Source organism: Lolium rigidum, chromosome 7, assembly GCF_022539505.1.
Source record: "Lolium rigidum isolate FL_2022 chromosome 7, APGP_CSIRO_Lrig_0.1, whole genome shotgun sequence".
Classification (NCBI taxonomy): domain Eukaryota; kingdom Viridiplantae; phylum Streptophyta; class Magnoliopsida; order Poales; family Poaceae; genus Lolium; species Lolium rigidum.
This window is the reverse complement of record NC_061514.1, coordinates 347706826-347724912: the sequence shown is the minus strand read 5'-3', so window position 1 is coordinate 347724912 and position 18087 is coordinate 347706826. Positions and strand designations below refer to the sequence as shown.

Sequence of the window (18087 nt, the reverse complement as noted above, 5' to 3'; positions counted from 1 at the left end):
AGTCTTCTTAACATTTTCAAGCTAAACATTTACTTCCCTTTACTTGGAACAGGCCTGCTATGTATTTTTTTTTTTTTTCGAAACGGGGAAGCCCCTCTACATCAACCTGCTATATATGTATGTATGTGATTATTTCTTCCAACTGTCCATTTGATCAGTAGTACACGCAATGCAGGAAATTTGTACAAACTGCAACTATGAGCTATATTTATATGGCATTCTGTTTCTTCGTCTGCCGTGCTAACTGAAGATAACCAACGGCATGGCATGTGCAAGTTTCTAAATCAGCGTCTTGAGCCACCTCTGCAAGGACGCTCTTGGTTCGTGGTGCTGCTTTCGGCTAGACAGCGCATTAAGCATGGTCAAGGAGCTAAACTCGCTTGTCCTCCTCGCCGGCTTTGGCATACACGCCGGAGTCGGTCCTGAGGATGATCTTGGCGTCCTGCGTCACGTAGCACGCCCAGTTGTCCACGTACGACAGTGGCCCAGCCCTGATCATCACCGGCCTTGCGCCATCCTCGCCGTCCTCGCCGTCGTCGTCGCCGTACTCGTCGGAGCACGCGAACCTGCGCAAAACACACATACTAGAAGATTAATTAATGAGCTCAAGTCTTGAGCAGATGATGGGGCAGGAGGAATGGGAGCGTTTACCTCGTAGAATCATGGGACGGCGCCCATACGAGGCAGATGGCGCAGAGGAGCGCGAAGGAGATGAGCTGCCACACCGCCGGGATGACCCACGCCACGCGCCACCGCTCGCTGTGGTACCCGTCCGTCGACTTGAAGTGCACCTCGAACGTGATCCACCCCAGCGACACGGCCACGCCGATCGTCAGCGAGGTCGCCAGCCTCCGGTACATCTCCACCTTCGCCGCCATCCGCCTCGCCTTCAGCCTGCTGATGGTTCGCGACAGCGCGGCGAAGATCCAGCAGACGAACGCCGCGTCGAGGGCGGCCACGGTGAGCACCAGGAAGAGCCTCCTCGTCCGCGAGTGGTCGTGGTCGCTTACGGCGCCGACGTGGTCGCCGACCTCCAGGGCCTCGGACGCCGCGAAGAACGCCGCGCCGAGTGCGGCAACCCTCGCGCCGGCGCCGCCACCTCCGGGGAACGTTGGACGTACCACGCCGTACCCCATGGCGACGAGGAGCACCAGCACGCGCGACACGGTCCGGCGCACCGCCCCCGCCGTGGCCGCCCAGAAGGTCGTCCCCGCCGGCCGGACGCCGGACTCGCTGAACTCCGCGAGGTCCAAGTACCAGGTGGTCACCTCCACCATCCCCAGCGCGATGACGACCGTGACCAGGTTCTGCAGCGGCACCACCTCCCGCCAGAACCGGGTGTATCGGAAGAACCAGAACGCGGCGAGCGCGGCGAACGCAAGCGACATCACGCCGTAGAACGCCAAGAGCGGGGCCATCCGGCCGGGGAGGTAGCCGTAGCCGCGGCTGTTCTTCCATATGGTCTTGCCCTCCGCGGAGACGTCCAGGGACGCGTCGCAGTGGACGAACCGGAGGCTGTACATGCCGGTGCGCGCCACGGCGACTGTCTCGTCGGGGAAGACGGTCTCGAGGGCGCCCGGGAGGAACGAGGCGGAGAGCACCTTGGGCCAGCTGCTTGAAGCGGCGGTGCCGTTCGGCGCGCGGTGCACGAGGGAGCCCTCGGTGCACGCGCCGCGCCTCGCCATGTCAGGCGTGCAGCAGAGCGCGCGCACGCCGGTGGCGATGACGTCGGAGCCCCCGACCGCGTCGCGGTCCGCGGCCTCGGAGACGACCGCCGTGATCGTGGTCGTGCGGTTGCCGTCCTCCTCGGCCGCGGCCGCCGACTCCGGCGTCCTCTTGAACGCGACCTTCTCGAATCTGCACGCCACGCGCGCGCGCGTCACTTCCCCGAGAAGAAATCCAAGCAAGAAAAGAGATGGCGATGACGAAATCCACACAAACAGTGTAACTTCTCGCCGCCGGTTCAGGCTTTAGACGTGCATTTGCATACGTACCGGATGAAGGAGTCGGCGGCGGGGGAGGCGTAGACGCCCTCGCTGCCGCCGTTGAGGACGAAGGCGTTGCCGAGGGCGGCGAAGCGCTCGCCGGTGTAGTCGTGCACCGACGCGTCGACGCAGAGGAGGAGGACGCAGCACAAGGCGGCCACCACGAGCATCGCTGGAGAAGACGCTGGCATTGGCATCGAAAGAGATGAGCGAGCTACCATTCTTGCGTGTGGAGTGTGCTCGTGGAGTTTACTAGTACTGCTGGAGCATTGAGTATGATCTGGACGAGTGAAGTGGAAGAAGAACGGAAGAAAAGCGACGACTTGGACGTGCAGATCGACCCGACGAAATGTTAGGTCCACCCCCAAACCCTCTTGACCGGCAACATGAGGGAACTGTGGCGGAGTGAGATGGAAGTAGGGAATTAGGCAGCATTGCACGACAAAATGAAGAGGGAGAAGGACAAGTGACAGGAACCAAAATTCGGGGAGATTTTGCAAACTCGGGGAGCACTTCTCAAAAAGTGTTTTTTTTTTTTTCATATCTCGACTATATCACTAGCGCACGGCATGCCCTTGAAATCTAACACAAGACAACTCAAATTCTCAGCTATATTATTTGGGGGTCAATTCAAGTTTATGCCCCTATTTTCCTATCTCTACACAATTCAACCCATTTAGAGCTTGTTTGGTACTACAGTTTTCGTGGAGATTAATGGGAATAATACTCTAGAATATTGGGTGAAACGGCTACCGTCATCCAATCCCCACAAAACTCCATCTTCAATAGAGATAGAGTATTGGAGATTGAGAAAAAATACACTAAGATTTAGGAAAAGTGAGGATAAAAGAAGATTAAACTCGCTCATGCCAAACATGGTTTTAGAAGTATAAGTGGAGATTTAGAGTTTGGTGGGGATTATCCTCACTAATCCTCACAAATACTCTAGTACCAAACAAGGCCTTAAGGCTTGTTCGCCTAATCTCCTCCCAAGTGGAGTGGAGGGAATTTTAACTTACCGAGGATTTAATTTCCTCAATTCATGCCAATCCCCTTCAGACCCCACCAAACCAAACAAGCCCTTTGCAGATTTCATCCATATTATCCCAATTTATAGAAGCCTTACTATTCTTTACCCTTCATAATATATCGGCAGCCTTCTGCAAGGTTGGTTGCATGCCACATGTACCTCAACACCAGAATCCACATAGAAAATCGCCCCCCAAAAATACTAGAAATGGTAAAAGTGACAAAACTTTTGCTAAATAGGGTAATCCGTTAGAAAGTTGTTAACATGTGTAAAAAATGTGAAAGAATGGGTCAAAGTTGGAATTCACTCTAAATTTGGCTACACCATCCTTGTCCATTCTGACATGGTTTTCACCATTTTGCAGTGGTTTAGGTGGCACAAAAAAAAAGTTGTTATGGATGATGTCATGCCACTTCATGGCCCTAGCCCCTCTCTTTGTAAATTTATTCCTTTTCTATCATGTCTTGAGTGTCCGTCAACCCAATACTTATCGTGTCCACTAGGTATTGCTGACTATACCCACATATATGTTATTTCTTTTGTTTTTTATGAGGGACAAGTGCCCCTCTACAAGATAGAGGTTCCAAGAGAAGGAGTTAAGGGTCTTCACCTCCACATCATCAAAACGATATAAACACATGTATATATTGCAATTGGAATGATATTTCCAATTAAAACTATAGCATCTTCGCTTCTATTTTCTGATAACATTTATATTTATGAAAAAAATTGGGTGAAATAGTTGCATGAAAAATAGACAAATATTAGAGCTTCTCAGTGCTTTTGAAACCGAAAAAATTTGACCAACTCCGTTTTAGAACCTGGTTTTGGTAAATGAAGATTCCATTTGCCTGGTATTAACATGTGTAATATGCGATTAGCCATTAGTTAAGTTGTGCAAAAATGTACCCATTTACCTTTTCTCGTACAGAAAAGCACACAATATATGTACCTTTTTAAGCGGGATATATGTACCTTTTTTTACTTACTAAAGTTGTGAATGATAAAAATATGTCTCTGACCTCTAAGAAAAAAAAGAGCAATCGTGAAACAGGTGATCTTCGTTAGAAGCTTACTTTCATAAGTTTAAGCTATGCTTAAACCGATAAAGATGATAATGTATGTATGCATACAGTAACCAAGAGAAATGTTCATGCATTCATGTCATGTTTACCTAGAGATGGTGGCCAGGTCGATAAGAGTATAGATTAGGATTATCTTACTGATCGCCTAGGAGCATGCACAGTCGATTTGCCTGTACGTGTTAGGGATGCCAAAACGGAGTGTAAGCAAATGTTTGGTACTAGAGCGAATTGTAGAAAGGGATGCAACTCACAATGTATTGATTGGGTGCATATGGCGTTACATATATAGGCCACGTCCTCGACTATACAAGGAAGGATGCGGACCCAATAATAAATACAAAGATATGTATCGCTATACATAACTACAGAAGATACACATCCGGATATACAAGGATATGTATCTCAACACCCCCCGCAGTCGAAGCGTCGCCTGGTCGAATGCATAGACTGGACCGAAACTCCTCAAAAGATGCCGTAGGGAGACCCTTGGTCATAATATCCGCAAATTGTTGGGAGGTGGGCACATGAAGTACTCGAATGTGTCCAAGGGCCACCTGTTCTCGAACAAAGTGGATGTCCAGCTCAATATGCTTGGTGCGGCGATGGTGGACCGGGTTGGCGGAGAGGTAGACGGCGGAGACGTTGTCGCAATAGACCACGGTGGCTTTGGCAACAGGACATGAGAGCTCAACGAGGAGTTGCCGCAGCCAGGAGACCTCGGCAACCGCGTTAGCAACAGCCCGGTACTCCGCTTCGGCGCTGGAGCGAGAGACCGTGGGTTGTCGCTTAGACGACCAGGAGATGAGTGAAGGTCCGAAGTAGACGCAGTAGCCAGACGTGGAGCGACGCGTGTCGGGGCAGCCTGCCCAATCGGCGTCCGAGTAGGCGACGATGTTCGTGGCGGTTGAGGCATGGAGAGAGAGGCCGAAGTCCATGGTGCCACGAATATAGCGGAGGATCCTCTTGACCGCAGCCCAATGAGGATCCCGCGGAGCGTGCATGTGAAGGCACACCTGCTGGACAGCATACTGCAGCTCGGGGCGGGTCAAGGTGAGGTACTGTAGGGCACCGACGATGGAGCGATAAAATGACGCGTCCGTGGCCAACGAACCATCCGTGGCGGAGAGCTTGGATTTCGTGTCGACAGGCGTGGCCGCGGGTTTGCAATTAAGCATACCGGCGCGGTCCAGGAGCTCGTGGGCGTACTTGCGGCTGATGAAGGAAGAAGCCGTTGGTGCGACGTACGACCTCGATGCCGAGGAAGTAGTGCAGGGGCCCCAAGTCCTTGAGGGCAAACTCAGCGCGAAGACGCTCGGTGATCTGTCGCAGGAGGTCTGTGGAGCTGGCCGTTAAGATGATGTTGTCTACGTAGAGCAGCAGGTACGCGGTGGTAGCGCCATTGTTGTACACAAACAGCGAGGCATCAGAGCGGGTGGAGCGGAAGCCGAGTTGGTGAAGAAACGCTGCGATGCGCTGGTACCAGGCGCGTGGGGCCTGCTTGAGCCCGTATAACGAGCGCGAGAGCAGGCACACATGGTCGGGGTGGGCGCTGTCGATGAAGCCTGTGGGCTGCTGGCAGAAGACCTTCTCCTCGAGATGGCCATGAAGGAAGGCGTTGGAGACGTCCATCTGGTGCACGGGCCACGCACGGGAGACCGCGAGCTGAAGGACTGTGCGGATCGTCCCGGGCTTGACAACCGGGGCGAAGGTGTCGGTGAAGTCGACGCCGGCACGGCCGGCGAAAGCCACGAACCACCCACCGCGCCTCGTGACGGTCGAGAGTACCGTCCGGATGGAACTTGTGCTTGAAGACCCACTTCCCGGTGATGATGTTGGCGTGAGGGGGTCGGGGAACAAGCGTCCATGTCTGGTTCCGCTGCAGGGCGTCGAACTCGTCCTGCATGGCCGCAAGCCACTGCGGGTCGCGGAGAGCAGCCCGGGCAGAGGCGGGCAGGGGCGATGGCATGGATGGTGAAGGCGCGGAAGTCGACGCGGTGCAGACGTACTCATCCGAGGGGTACCGCGTGCTCGGGACGCAAATCCCTGCACGGGCGCGCGTGAGGGGCCCCGTGGCCGGTGGCGGAGGAGGCGGAGTCGGAGTCGGAGACGAGGCGTCGCCCAGCAAAGACGGCGCGGCGCCCGAGCTGAGGCTCGAGGGCGACGCAAGCGGCGTCGAGGTGGATGAACCCGGCGAAGGCGCGTCGCCCGGCGAAGACGGCGCGGCGCCCGAGCTAAGGCTCGAGGGCGACGCGGGCGGCGTCGAGGCAGGCGTCGGCGCGGGTGTCGGCGTGGGGTCACCCGAGACATGGCTCGAGGGTGACCTAGAGGGTGGCGAGGCAGCGCCCGAGCCGAGCTCAAGGGCGCGGCGGAGGACGACGAGGCGGTGCCCGAGTCCGAGCTCGAGGGCACGCGTAGCCGGCGGACCTGCCGGGGCAGGGGGTCGACGCCGGGGACCATCAGTGGGCGAAGGAGGAGTGGCGACCACCTGTCTCTGTGCAAAAGGAAAGCAATGCTCATCAAAGTACACGTGCCGGGAGGTGAAGACGCGGTGAGAAACCGGTTCATAGCAGCGGTAGCCTTTGGTGTTAGCCGGGTAACCGAGGAAAACACATGGAACGAAACGAGGGGCGAGTTTATGAGGAGTGGTGGCGGCGATACTAGGATAACAACGACAACCGAAAATCCGAAGACCGTCGTAGGATGGAGGGGAACCGTAAAGGAGGTGATGAGGTGCATAGTTCCAGCGGGGACGACACGGACGAAGGTTGACAAGTAGGGTGGCGGTGGCTAAGGCATCAGGCCAAAAGGTGGGGGAGAACATGGCTGTGGAATAGGAGTGTGCGGATACAGTCGTTGAGGGTGCGGAGGATACGCTCGGCGCGACCGTTTTGTTGGGACGTGTATGGACAGGTTAGACGGAAAATAGTGCCGTGAGAGGAGAGTAGGGTGCGGACGGCGACATTGTCAAACTCTTTTCCGTTGTCAGTTTGTAGGGCGTCGATGGGGCGACCGAACTGGGTGAAAACATAGGCGTAGAAGGTTGTGAGAGTGGTGGCGACATCAGACTTTTTACGGAGGGGAAACATCCACACAAAATGAGAAAAATCATCAAGAATAACTAGGTAATAAAGAAGACCAGAATTACTTGGGATAGGAGAGGTCCATACATCACTATGAATTAACTCAAAAGGAAAAGACACAATTGTGGAAGACTGACTAAATGGAAGACGAACGTGTTTACCAAGACGACACGCTTCGCAACTATGTGAAGACTGTTTAGTAGATGAAAACGAAAAACCCCTCATTATTTGGTGAAGCGTGTTGGCACTCGGGATGTCCAAGACGAGCATGCCAAAGATCAACGCCTGCGGAGAGAGCACGAGGTGCGGCGCCGGGGGTGGAAGGCGACATCACCGGATACAAATCGCCGGGGCTCTCACATCGATGGAGGACCATCCGGGTGCGGGCGTCCTTAACGAGAAAAACCAAAAGCGTCAAATTCAACAGATCACGAGTTGTCACGAGAAAGAGTTTTAACGGAGACTAAATTCTGAATAAGCTGGGGAGACACAAGGACATTATTAAGAGACGAGTGGTTTAGAAGTAGAAGGAAAATTAGCAGAACCAATGTGAGAAATAGGAAGACCGGCACCGTTACCGACAATGATGCGAGACTCGGTGGAAGTGGGAAAGAAATGGGAAAGGTTACCCGGGTGAGCGGCCATGTGAGACGAGGCGCCCGTGTCCATAAACCAGTTGCCGTCACCGGCGTAAGAGCCAGGTGCGGGCGCCTGCTGGAGTGCCGCGAAGAGCGTCGGGTCCCATGCGGGCTGCTGCGGCGCGTAGGGTGGTGGCCCGACGTGGTAGGCCGGGGCGTAGGGCGGCGGCGTGGCGGTGAAGGCCGGGGCGTAGGGCGGTGTCGCGGTGACCCCCGTCCATGGGTTGTAGGCGAAGGAGTTGCTGCCGTTGGAGACCGACAACATGACGACGCGCGCGCGGGGGACGACGACGGCGCGGGGGTTGGAGAAGGAGGCGCGGCGACGACGACGCGGGGGACGGCGACGGCGCGAGGGTTGGGGAGGGAGGTGCGGCGACTGCAGGTGCAGCAGCGGCGCGGCGTGAGAAGGATCACACGCGACGGCGGCACAAGGACGGCGGCGCTAGGGTTGGAGGGTGGGGCGGCACGCGCGGGGGAGAGGGAGGGCGCGGCGGCTAGGTTAGGAACGGTAGGTGTCTGATACCATGTAGAAAGGGATGCAACTCACAATGTATTGATTGGGTGCATATGGCGTTACATATATAGGCCACGTCCTCGACTATACAAGGAAGGAGGCGGACCCAATAATAAATACAAAGATATGTATCGCTATACATAACTACAGAAGATACACATCCGGATATACAAGGATATGTATCTCAACACGAATAAACTTCTCTTCTAGGAGTTCTCTTGGCCGAGGAAGGCGACCTCGGGAGAAGGAGATTTTGACATGATCATTTGTTTACTGGAGTCTTACCGGCGCCCTGCGTGAGCGTGCAGCGCAAGTCCAGCTGAGGTGAAGTAGAGGTTGTGGGGCGTGTGATCGGGGTTTCAGGCGTTGGCGAACCACGTGTCCGTGATGATTTACCGTGCATGTGGGAGTACAAAGTCAGCGTCGATTTAGCTTACATTTTTCCACTGCGATAGATTCATGTTAACGATGGAGCATTTTCATATAATGTCTGGTGTCACATTTTTAGGATGGACAATAATACCTCCACGTCACAAGGAAAACGCAACTAACAAAACAACACATCCTATTAGGCGTGGATAACAAACAACTCCACACCATTAGACGTAGCTGTTCAAAATTTCAAATGACACAACAAACACCTACTATTTCTCAACTAACACATCTTTATCCTAAGAGGAGAAATACCAGCCCGTGGATAACAAACAACTCCACACCATTAGGCGTAGCTTTTCAAAATTTCAAATGGCACAACAAACACCTACTATTTCTCAACTAACACACCATCAAAAAATGGCACTGTCGTCTTCATCACGCTGACCACAACCAGGGTTGCTGTTGACCGTCGTCTTAATCGCGCTGACCAAAGTCGCTGTCAGCCCTCTTCTTCATCTCTGTGATGACCCAGCGTACCACTGCATGGTGTAGTACACAAGTCGTTGACATAACACAAGTGAAACACCGTTCCACTCATATTACATCTCTCAGAGTGGTACAACAGAAACATATGCGAGTCCAAGGTATGTCTATAGAAGTACACACGAGCTGTTTACATAAGATCAACACAACCTCCTACTTTACAGTGAGGTAAAACTTCAAATAAAGCTCCAGAAGAACGACTCGTAGTCTATCTTATTGCTAACTCAAGATTATGTGCTACTTGGCTTGCTATAGAAATCTAGCTACTTAGGTGCTAGGATTAGGGAAAGGTTCCCTTCTATTACTAGTCTAGGTTTCCATAATAGCTGATGCAGAAGTTGACTCCATTGACTTCTTTGATTGGATTCTTCATCTTGTTGCAGTTGACTCCTTTGTCTTCGAGTTCCACGGTAGTTTCTCCTTCGGTGCATTGCTCTAAGAAGGGGGTTCAAACGAGATAGAATGAGTACGAGCGTACTCAGCAAGTTCATATTAGGAAATAGGTGTATCATGCACTAGCTACAGCCATAGACCAGAAAGTCATAGGCGAATGCAAGTTTTCATAAACATTTCTTCAAAAGGTTTATTTTATTCTGAAAACTATGCCCGTCGGTCTTCACGGAGTTGACTAGAACTTCATGGAGTTCCTTTCCTGCCGCGTTCGCGGTTCCCTTCCGGAACAGGGAGTGACGAGTCACAATTCTTGATACCCTCTGCGAGAGGTGCGTTACTTTTCCCATAAGAGACCTTATCCTTGTTGCCAACCGGGCACGTGATTCCGTCCACACTTCCTTGGTGTGGGGCCCAGTATAAGATCCAAGCCAATCACTGCCTTCTCCGCGACCCCGCAGACCCACCCTTTTGTAAGTCTGTCCTCTCCTATATCTATGGGTAGACCGACCCAGGCCTTTGTTCTCACCTTTACCATTACGGTAGACCGTTCCGAACAACTCATGTGCCCTGTCCTATACACCATAGATAGACTGATCCGGACAACCCTTACAATCCTTCATAGACCAATAATAAGTTTACCCTCTCCTGTATCTAATGGTAGACCGTGCGGGACCACATGTCCCCACCTTTACCAAAGATAGACCGATACGGGCAACCCCTATTACCGGTCCGTTGGCATGCGAGAGGGAAAAGATACAGCTGACTTCCCAGAGCCATTATAGATCTTATGGTTAACGCGATATGTACGGCGCTAGAATCACTGGACGGCATTGGTACTTAGTCCTAGATGAATAGTACCCTTGCAATGGAACCTCCACCATAAACACATACCATGGTTCCATTGCCCACCACATAGTCATATTCATAATTGTAAAATAATATTTTGCTTTTCAATGCAAGAGTGATAAGTATAGTACTTTGCATATAATTTGATAAAAATAATCAAATGACATGAGCAAGCGATGAACTTGCCTTTCTTGATTGCAAGATTATGCGAGGCAAAAGCTTCGATACGTGATAACTCCAAATGCTGAAATACCATCATCGTCCGGTAAGGACAATGTTTAAAGAACTGGCAAAGATGCTATAATGCATAATATGAGATGCAATCGTCCCGAGCGTAACCTAACCTCGATGATTTAGGATCTATGAGTTGTAAAGATTTCTTTAGGGTTGGTTGCACTTTTAGAATGGTTCTCAAACAAGGTTCTTATTAGGGTTTGGTTATATTAGCATCATAACCAAGTGATATAAGGCATCATAACAATCATATACATAAAGAATAGTGGTGGAATAATATATAAAGAACAGTTGTCAATTTTAAGTTCTACAGAACATGGTTGATGATTACTTGTATTATACTTCAAAAGAATAACTTTTGAAGAACATGTTAATTAAGAATTAATGAGTATTTCAAAGAAGGATTGGGGCTTCTAAGGTTTGATTAACATTTGTACTTCAAAAGAATAACTTTTGAAGAACAGGTTAAATAAGAACAAGAACTACTATACATAGGAGCTATGGCTTTCTAGGGTTTACTATGGAATTCATTTAGTTCTCTAACAAGAACTAGTTAGGTTCTTTAAGTATAATGGTTTTATATATGTAGCAAGTATTGGTAGGTTTATTGCTATGGTTTCTTCTAAGCATCATATCAAAGGATGGTTATCAAGATGGTTTTATAAATTAGCTATTAGGGTTTACGATGGCTTCACAATTGCTTTACTAAATAATCTCTAATGGTTCTAAGTTAAGTGACTTATCATTTCTTAAGTAGGGTTTAGTTGAATAGGAGCATGTGATGTGAATTGCTACACAAGGTTGATACTAGGATTTATCATTATGGTTTATTTAGGGTTTAATGATTGAGGTTGATCTTAATGGTATGGTATATAGGAGTGGTGATCAATGGTATTAATTCAATTAACAAGTTAGGGTTTCTACCTAGGTGATATTAGTGGATCATATAGGTTTTAATTAAGAATAGGAACATGAAATGATAATCTCATGTGACTTGGTTTTATGCTAGTGGATCCTAAGCATGTATTGGCTACTTATCAAGGTTCTACAATTAAAGTTGAAGTTCACATGATCAGATGTGATAAGCAACTAGGGTTTTAGAGTTACTACTAAAGTGTAGTGATCACATGGGTTAAATCCTTAGGGTTTTAGGTTTGCAACTACTATGGATGAACACATGAAATAATGAGATCAATGTCTTACTTAAATTGAAACTAAGGTGTCTAAATTATGGCACAACTCCTAAAATGATAATTGGTAATAGAGTTGTGGTTACTAATTACTTTGAATCACAATTAGTAATGGTTTAACATTTTATTAAATTTTGACAAGATTTAATAATTAGAGTAACTCTTATTTAGGTTTAATTGAGAATTAGGGTTTAACAATTGTTATTAGGTTTAAAGTATTTAACTTGTTAACTTAAGAATGTTTAAGTAAATAAGTTTTGATTTACCAAGATAATATTGGCTTATAATATTTTCTTGAGTTATTACTATTTAAAGAAAATAGAAAATAGTAATTTGCAATTAGGGTTTATGAATTACCACTAATAATTAAGTTAATGCAAATATGGTAAATAAAATTAATCTTAACATTTTACTTAGTTACTGAATAGTTAAATTTTAATTTTTACACTTAACAATTTATTGAATTCAAATTGTATTTTAAATAATTGAAATGGCATAATTAATAAGGTTAAAAATAAGTGAAATTTTATTTTGACACACATTTTTGTTTTATATTTTATTTGAATAGAGTTTATTTTTGTGAGCATTTTGATATATTATTCATATTTTTGTGAGTTGAAATGAATTTAATCTATTTCTGTAAAGTTTCTGCTATTTTCTGGAATTTAAATTAAAGTGAAAATACTAAACGTACCGGTTCGGTTCTAACCCGCAGAGACTGACTCGTGGGGCCAATGGACACGTAGGCTGCCAGCTGGGCTTGGACCAGTCAAAACGGACTGAGGTCGTTGACCTCACCGACGTTTAAACGCCGGCGGCCGGAGCATGGTGGCGCCGCCGCTACGGGCACCCCCAGATGCATGGTTGCTATCAAAAGAACGAGAAGAACGAAACAAAGCTACTGGTGGTGATGGTTTGTGCGGGGACTCACCGGAACTTCGTCGGAAACCATGTCCCGCGGCGGTGCACTCCGGCGAGGTGGCTAATCGGAGCTACGGACGTCGATAGGATGCGGGAGTATGCTCTACAGACGCGGAATCTCACCGTGAAGCTCAAGGTGTAGTCGGCTCCGGCGATGGTTGACGGAGACGACGGCGATTGGCGATCTCCGGCGAACCCGACGGAAAAGGAACGATCAAATTCGTCCGGCTCCGAGCTCCCTTGACGATTGCTTGCACCCGGAGGCTCCTCTTGACGATGCGCTTCCAACGAACCACCGCACGGAGCTTGGGGTGGTCTCCTCCGTCGAACTCGTCCACGACGCCGGCGACGGTAAACAGAGAATGGTGAGAGATAGAGGGCGTCTGAGAGAGAATGGTTGGGCAGCGAGGTATTAGGGTTTCCTGGAGAAGCTCTGGGCCTATTTATAGAGCTTGGCGAGGGTAAATGAGGAAGTTCACCGCCGGCGACGGCCGAGATGTGGCGGTGACAATGGTACTGTAAACGAGCACGAATCGGGATGCTTTTGGATAGGCTCGGACGCGAAAGGAGTTGGGTGCAGTTCTGAGAAGTCTGACGACGTCCAGGGCATCCTTATCATCGTCGAGGGACGTGGCCGGCGAGCTCGTCGCGCTGTCGACGTTGAGGAAGAAGACGATGCTCCTTTTCTTCCTCAACGAAGCGTTACGGTGGCATTGGGTCGTTTCCTCGGTGGGCTGGGCTGGTCTTGGGCTCGGTTGGCGTGGTGGTGATGGGCTGCTGCAGACTTGGGCTGCTGCGGCCTGCTTCGGTGGACAGGTAAAGTTTTCCCTCTCTTTTTTCCTTTTTAAATTTTTCTGTTTTATTTTCTGGTTTGAATTTACTATTTGATTTCAAATTTGAACTCTATCTTATTTTGCAGGTCCTAAATTATTTGAATCTTAATAGAACTTGATAGTACTACTTGCTGCATATTTGTTTTGTTCAAACAAATATTTAATATTTGATTATATTGATGCTTTGGTGAAGTATAAATAAAGTAGATATGGTTTAATGGTTTATCTCAATTCTTTTAAATTTGGGAACCAAACCTATTTTGAATGATTTGAAGTTTATAACCAGTGCATAGTAAACATGTCATTAAGTTTTGTTATTACTTAACAATAGTGAGGTTCACATATCAATTAATTATGGCTAGTATTTTATGTAGTGGTGAAATTGAGGATGGAAATGTGATCATGATTTTATGTGGAGAATATTTCTAGGGTTTAAGAAAATGGTTGGATAAACACTATATTCACTAACCTTGCTTAGCAAATTCTGGCTTGAACTTGTTAATATAATTCCCAAGCTTATCATTGTTCACTTTACTACTTCAATAACATTTTAAGCTTAGGTATATATGGCTTAATTTATACTTGTGATACATGATACACAAGTTAAGACAATATTTCATGTGGAATTGATTCCATATGACAAGATTTATGGTTTCTGGAAATATTTCACTATTTGAAGTATGTAATAGGCATGAGGTATGGCAGGGTTGTAATTATAATCCAAGTTAATCCATGGGTTGGAATTCAAATGTAGTTTAGGGTTTAAGTAGTGATCACCAATGTGATACACCACTAGGATTAGGTATGAGCATAAGCTTGGTTATGTTCAATTGGCTAGGGTTATTCTCCTTACTTAGGTGGAATTGTTGTATCAAGGTAATGCTAGGTTTGTCTCAAGTGTTTGGATAGGCAAGGTTTGGATACCATATCCATACTACTCTATACAAGGCATGAGTATTGGTCTGGATTAACTACTATTGATATATTTATCATTTCATGTGATAGATTAGATCTATGGATCACATATATATTTTTAACTTATCATCTTAATTTACAAAGTAAAATCATGCATTAGACATGATCCACTTAATCCTCACTAGTCTCTCTTCTTTAATACTTCTCTCAACACACTCACTTAGATTTCTTAAGGTTTATGATCATCACCCAATTTGTAATGATCAAAGTATTAGCCTCATAATAATTCATTAGTAAATCATGGTTCTCTCTCCAAGATCAAGTATAAGTCCATATACTTGAGTATACCTCTTTAGGTTGAGCTCTTCTGAATAGGTAGGGTTCTCTAGAGTTTATGATCATTACCAAGGTGTAATGATCACAACACTTGCCTCTCTATAATTACTAGAAGAATAGGTTCTTACTTACTATCAAGTTTTAGCTAGGTCAAATAGGGTTTAATACTTTACTTATACTTATTATAACATTGGTTAGTATCAACAATTACCTCCCTTGGACAAGGTTTAAATATTTAGCTAGGTTCTATTTAATGGATGATATAAGCATATTGATGATTCTCTCCTTTCTCTAAGGTTTAATGGAATGAGTTGGGAAATAAGATTGGAATGGTCAAGGTTAATGAAGAATGAATATGATTGTCCTTGACATGGTTCAAGTATTGTAGTGGAAAAGATATACCATGTGACTCATGGTAGGAACATTTATCTAGTAGAAGACATGGATAAGATAAGTAAAGAATAGTTTCTTAATTAATTGTGTTCTTTGATTTATGGTTGAATAATTATTCATGTGTTGTTGTAAGGAATGGCATGTTGAGATCTTTTATAAGATCTTGTAATTGAACCTTACTTAAGGTGTTGCTTGTTGTAATTCTACTACTATTTGATCTAGCCCATAGATCAAATCATCTCTACCCAAAACAAGGTTTTAGCAAAGATCACGGTGAAGTTTATAGCGCTTGACTTGATGATCTACTTCGGTTCCAGCAAGTCAAGTGAAACTTCGATTCATTGTGGTAAGTTTTATTTGAAAGCGCGAAAATTTCCTGGATTTTCTATGCATGAATGCAATGCACACTTTGGTGTTCTCTCATTTTGTAGCCTCTAAACCTGGGATATTACAGCCTCTCCCCCTTAAACTGAACTTCGTCCCGAAGTTCGAACGCTCTCAGGTTTCGGAATGTGGAACGAACTTGAATAGATCACCATCCTTCAACTCCATGGTGATCACACTAGATATAGTTGAATATATCCCTTGTCCGGATCCTTCGGAAGTCTTCCGATGTACGGCAATCGATACTTTCTTCAATTCTCTGATTTCTTCCAACACTCTAAGCTTATAGGCTTACTCTCCAAAGATTCTTGAATTAGGACATCTTATTGTGTTACTGGCTTTTACTAATGGTTGTGGTGACATCTTCCTTTTTGGGTACTTAAAACTTGGTTCTATCAGCTGCGATAATCCAGCTGCGATGTAATATGGCACTATGGTGTACCAGCTGCGATGTCCAAACCTTAATTCTAAAAGATTCATTTAAGGTAGGGTATTGTTTTCCCTTACTACTATAACGAAAGTAATGGTACTTGGTAAGATATTTACAATAGGCATGATCCTAGTGGTTTATTACTACGAATGGATTAGACTCATTTAGTCCATCCAATCATGGCTTCTAGTTTGTACTAGCTATCCTCTTTTTGGTTTCTTTAGGTTCCAAGAAAGGAATCTTTCTACTAGGCTTATGTTTTAGTATGGTCAAACTTCTTCGTATAGTATCTTCTTAAGCTTGGATTGTCCTCCGACATTTTCTTCATCCAACTTCATCATATTAAACTTACTTGAGTTCTCTGGTTTCGAGTAATCACAATTACCCACTCAAGTTAAGGTCTAACCTTTACTTCATCGAGATATGAACCTCGGCTTCTGGTCTGACAACCTCCTGAGAGTACTATTATATGGATACTTCCACCAATCTTATGAAAATAGGATCGGACTTCCTCTCAGTTCAGACCTTCTTCTTGGTCCGTCATACTCCAAATATTATATCTTAATACTTCTCATTCAGCCTTCCTCTCCCCCTTGGAGTTTACTAATGATCTTCCAACTTCCTTTCTTCTAATCATTAAACTCCAAGGTTAGGTAGTTGGTTTAAGTCTGGTTTATATTTTGTACCTATCTAAAGTCTCACGAGGAATTCTTTGCGGTGTATCCACACAGTTGTGGATATCCGATGCGAATCCTCCAACTAAATCTTTACCAGCTATGGAATACCAGCTGTAAAATACTAGCTGCGGAATCCTCTTTTCTTTTAGGGTAAAGAAATGTTCGAGTTGTGGGCTATACGGGTACCATTTGCGAGACTACCTAGTACCAGATGTGGCTTATTGGATACCAGCTGTAGCTATGCTATGGTTCTAGTCAACATCTACTTACCAATTGCGGCTACTTACCTAGTTTTAGTTAAGATATACCTCACTTCACATACTTTCTCTTCATGATTATCCTATCTCAGCTACGGTCTTATTATACCAGCTGCGACTTCACTTGTCTATTTTCCTTCTTCCAGGATTTGTTTTGCAAGAAAACCACTTGTTGACACTATGAAAATAGTATCGTAAGGGACTCTACTTGCAATCCCTTCTTCCATAATGAATATGGCTCCACTTCTACTGCTCCATATTCACTATTTTTCTCACTTCCATGATACTTACATGTTGAATTACTCCTTGATTAAGGATAGAAGTGAGTTTTAATTGGTCCTTCCTTTAGAGTATTGTGGTTGCTTCCCACAACTTGACTTCTTTCTTCCAGTGAACCTTCATCTTGTCTTCCAAGATCTTCAGAATTCGTCACTTCCTCACACGAATACCTTTACCCTCTAGACCAATAACATCAAGTAAGAGCTTGATATTGCAACATGCATTTGCATATCAAAGTCAAACTTCATGTATGGATCTAGTCAATCAATGAAAATCCAATAAAATCCAAAAAGATCCAGCTTTGTGCTTATAATACACATCCTTATATGCCTGAATACAACAGTTGGGTAAGACACCCCTAAACATCAGGACCAGATGTGTAGTATATAACACCACATTACATAGGTTTAGGTCGTGATACTTAGCACGAATACGTGAATTTCTACTATTTGTCTCAACATTTATCTTAATTGCACATTTGCAATGAGACAACTTGAAACAAAATGGCCTGGGATAGTTGAAGTTAACCTAGTTTTCTTTGGAAGTACTAACAAAATAGTATACCATATATATGTGCTATTGAGGACTACTTCCTATAATAAAATTAGTTCTAACATGTCTACTCTAAACACATGATTGTTTAGAATATACCACCTATAACTCTAGGATTTCTCTATGTGATATGCTCTAAATAAGCCTTCTTTAAATTAAGGACTATGGTTCTAACATACTTGGTACAGTTATTAGGA

General features: G+C 46.1%; 1 protein-coding gene across 1 annotated transcript; it reads right to left on the bottom strand.

Moving 5' to 3' along the window:
• Window positions 1–240: 240 nt before the first annotated feature.
• Window positions 241–2182, bottom strand: LOC124669714. Its single transcript, XM_047206280.1, has 4 exons — window positions 1995–2182; window positions 1482–1857; window positions 652–1307; window positions 241–566 (listed from the first exon to the last, which is right to left on the bottom strand). The coding sequence occupies exons 1-4, from the start codon at window positions 2180–2182 to the stop codon at window positions 371–373; spliced, it is 1416 nt and encodes a 471-aa protein (XP_047062236.1). The 3' UTR covers window positions 241–370.
• Window positions 2183–18087: the final 15905 nt, after the last annotated feature.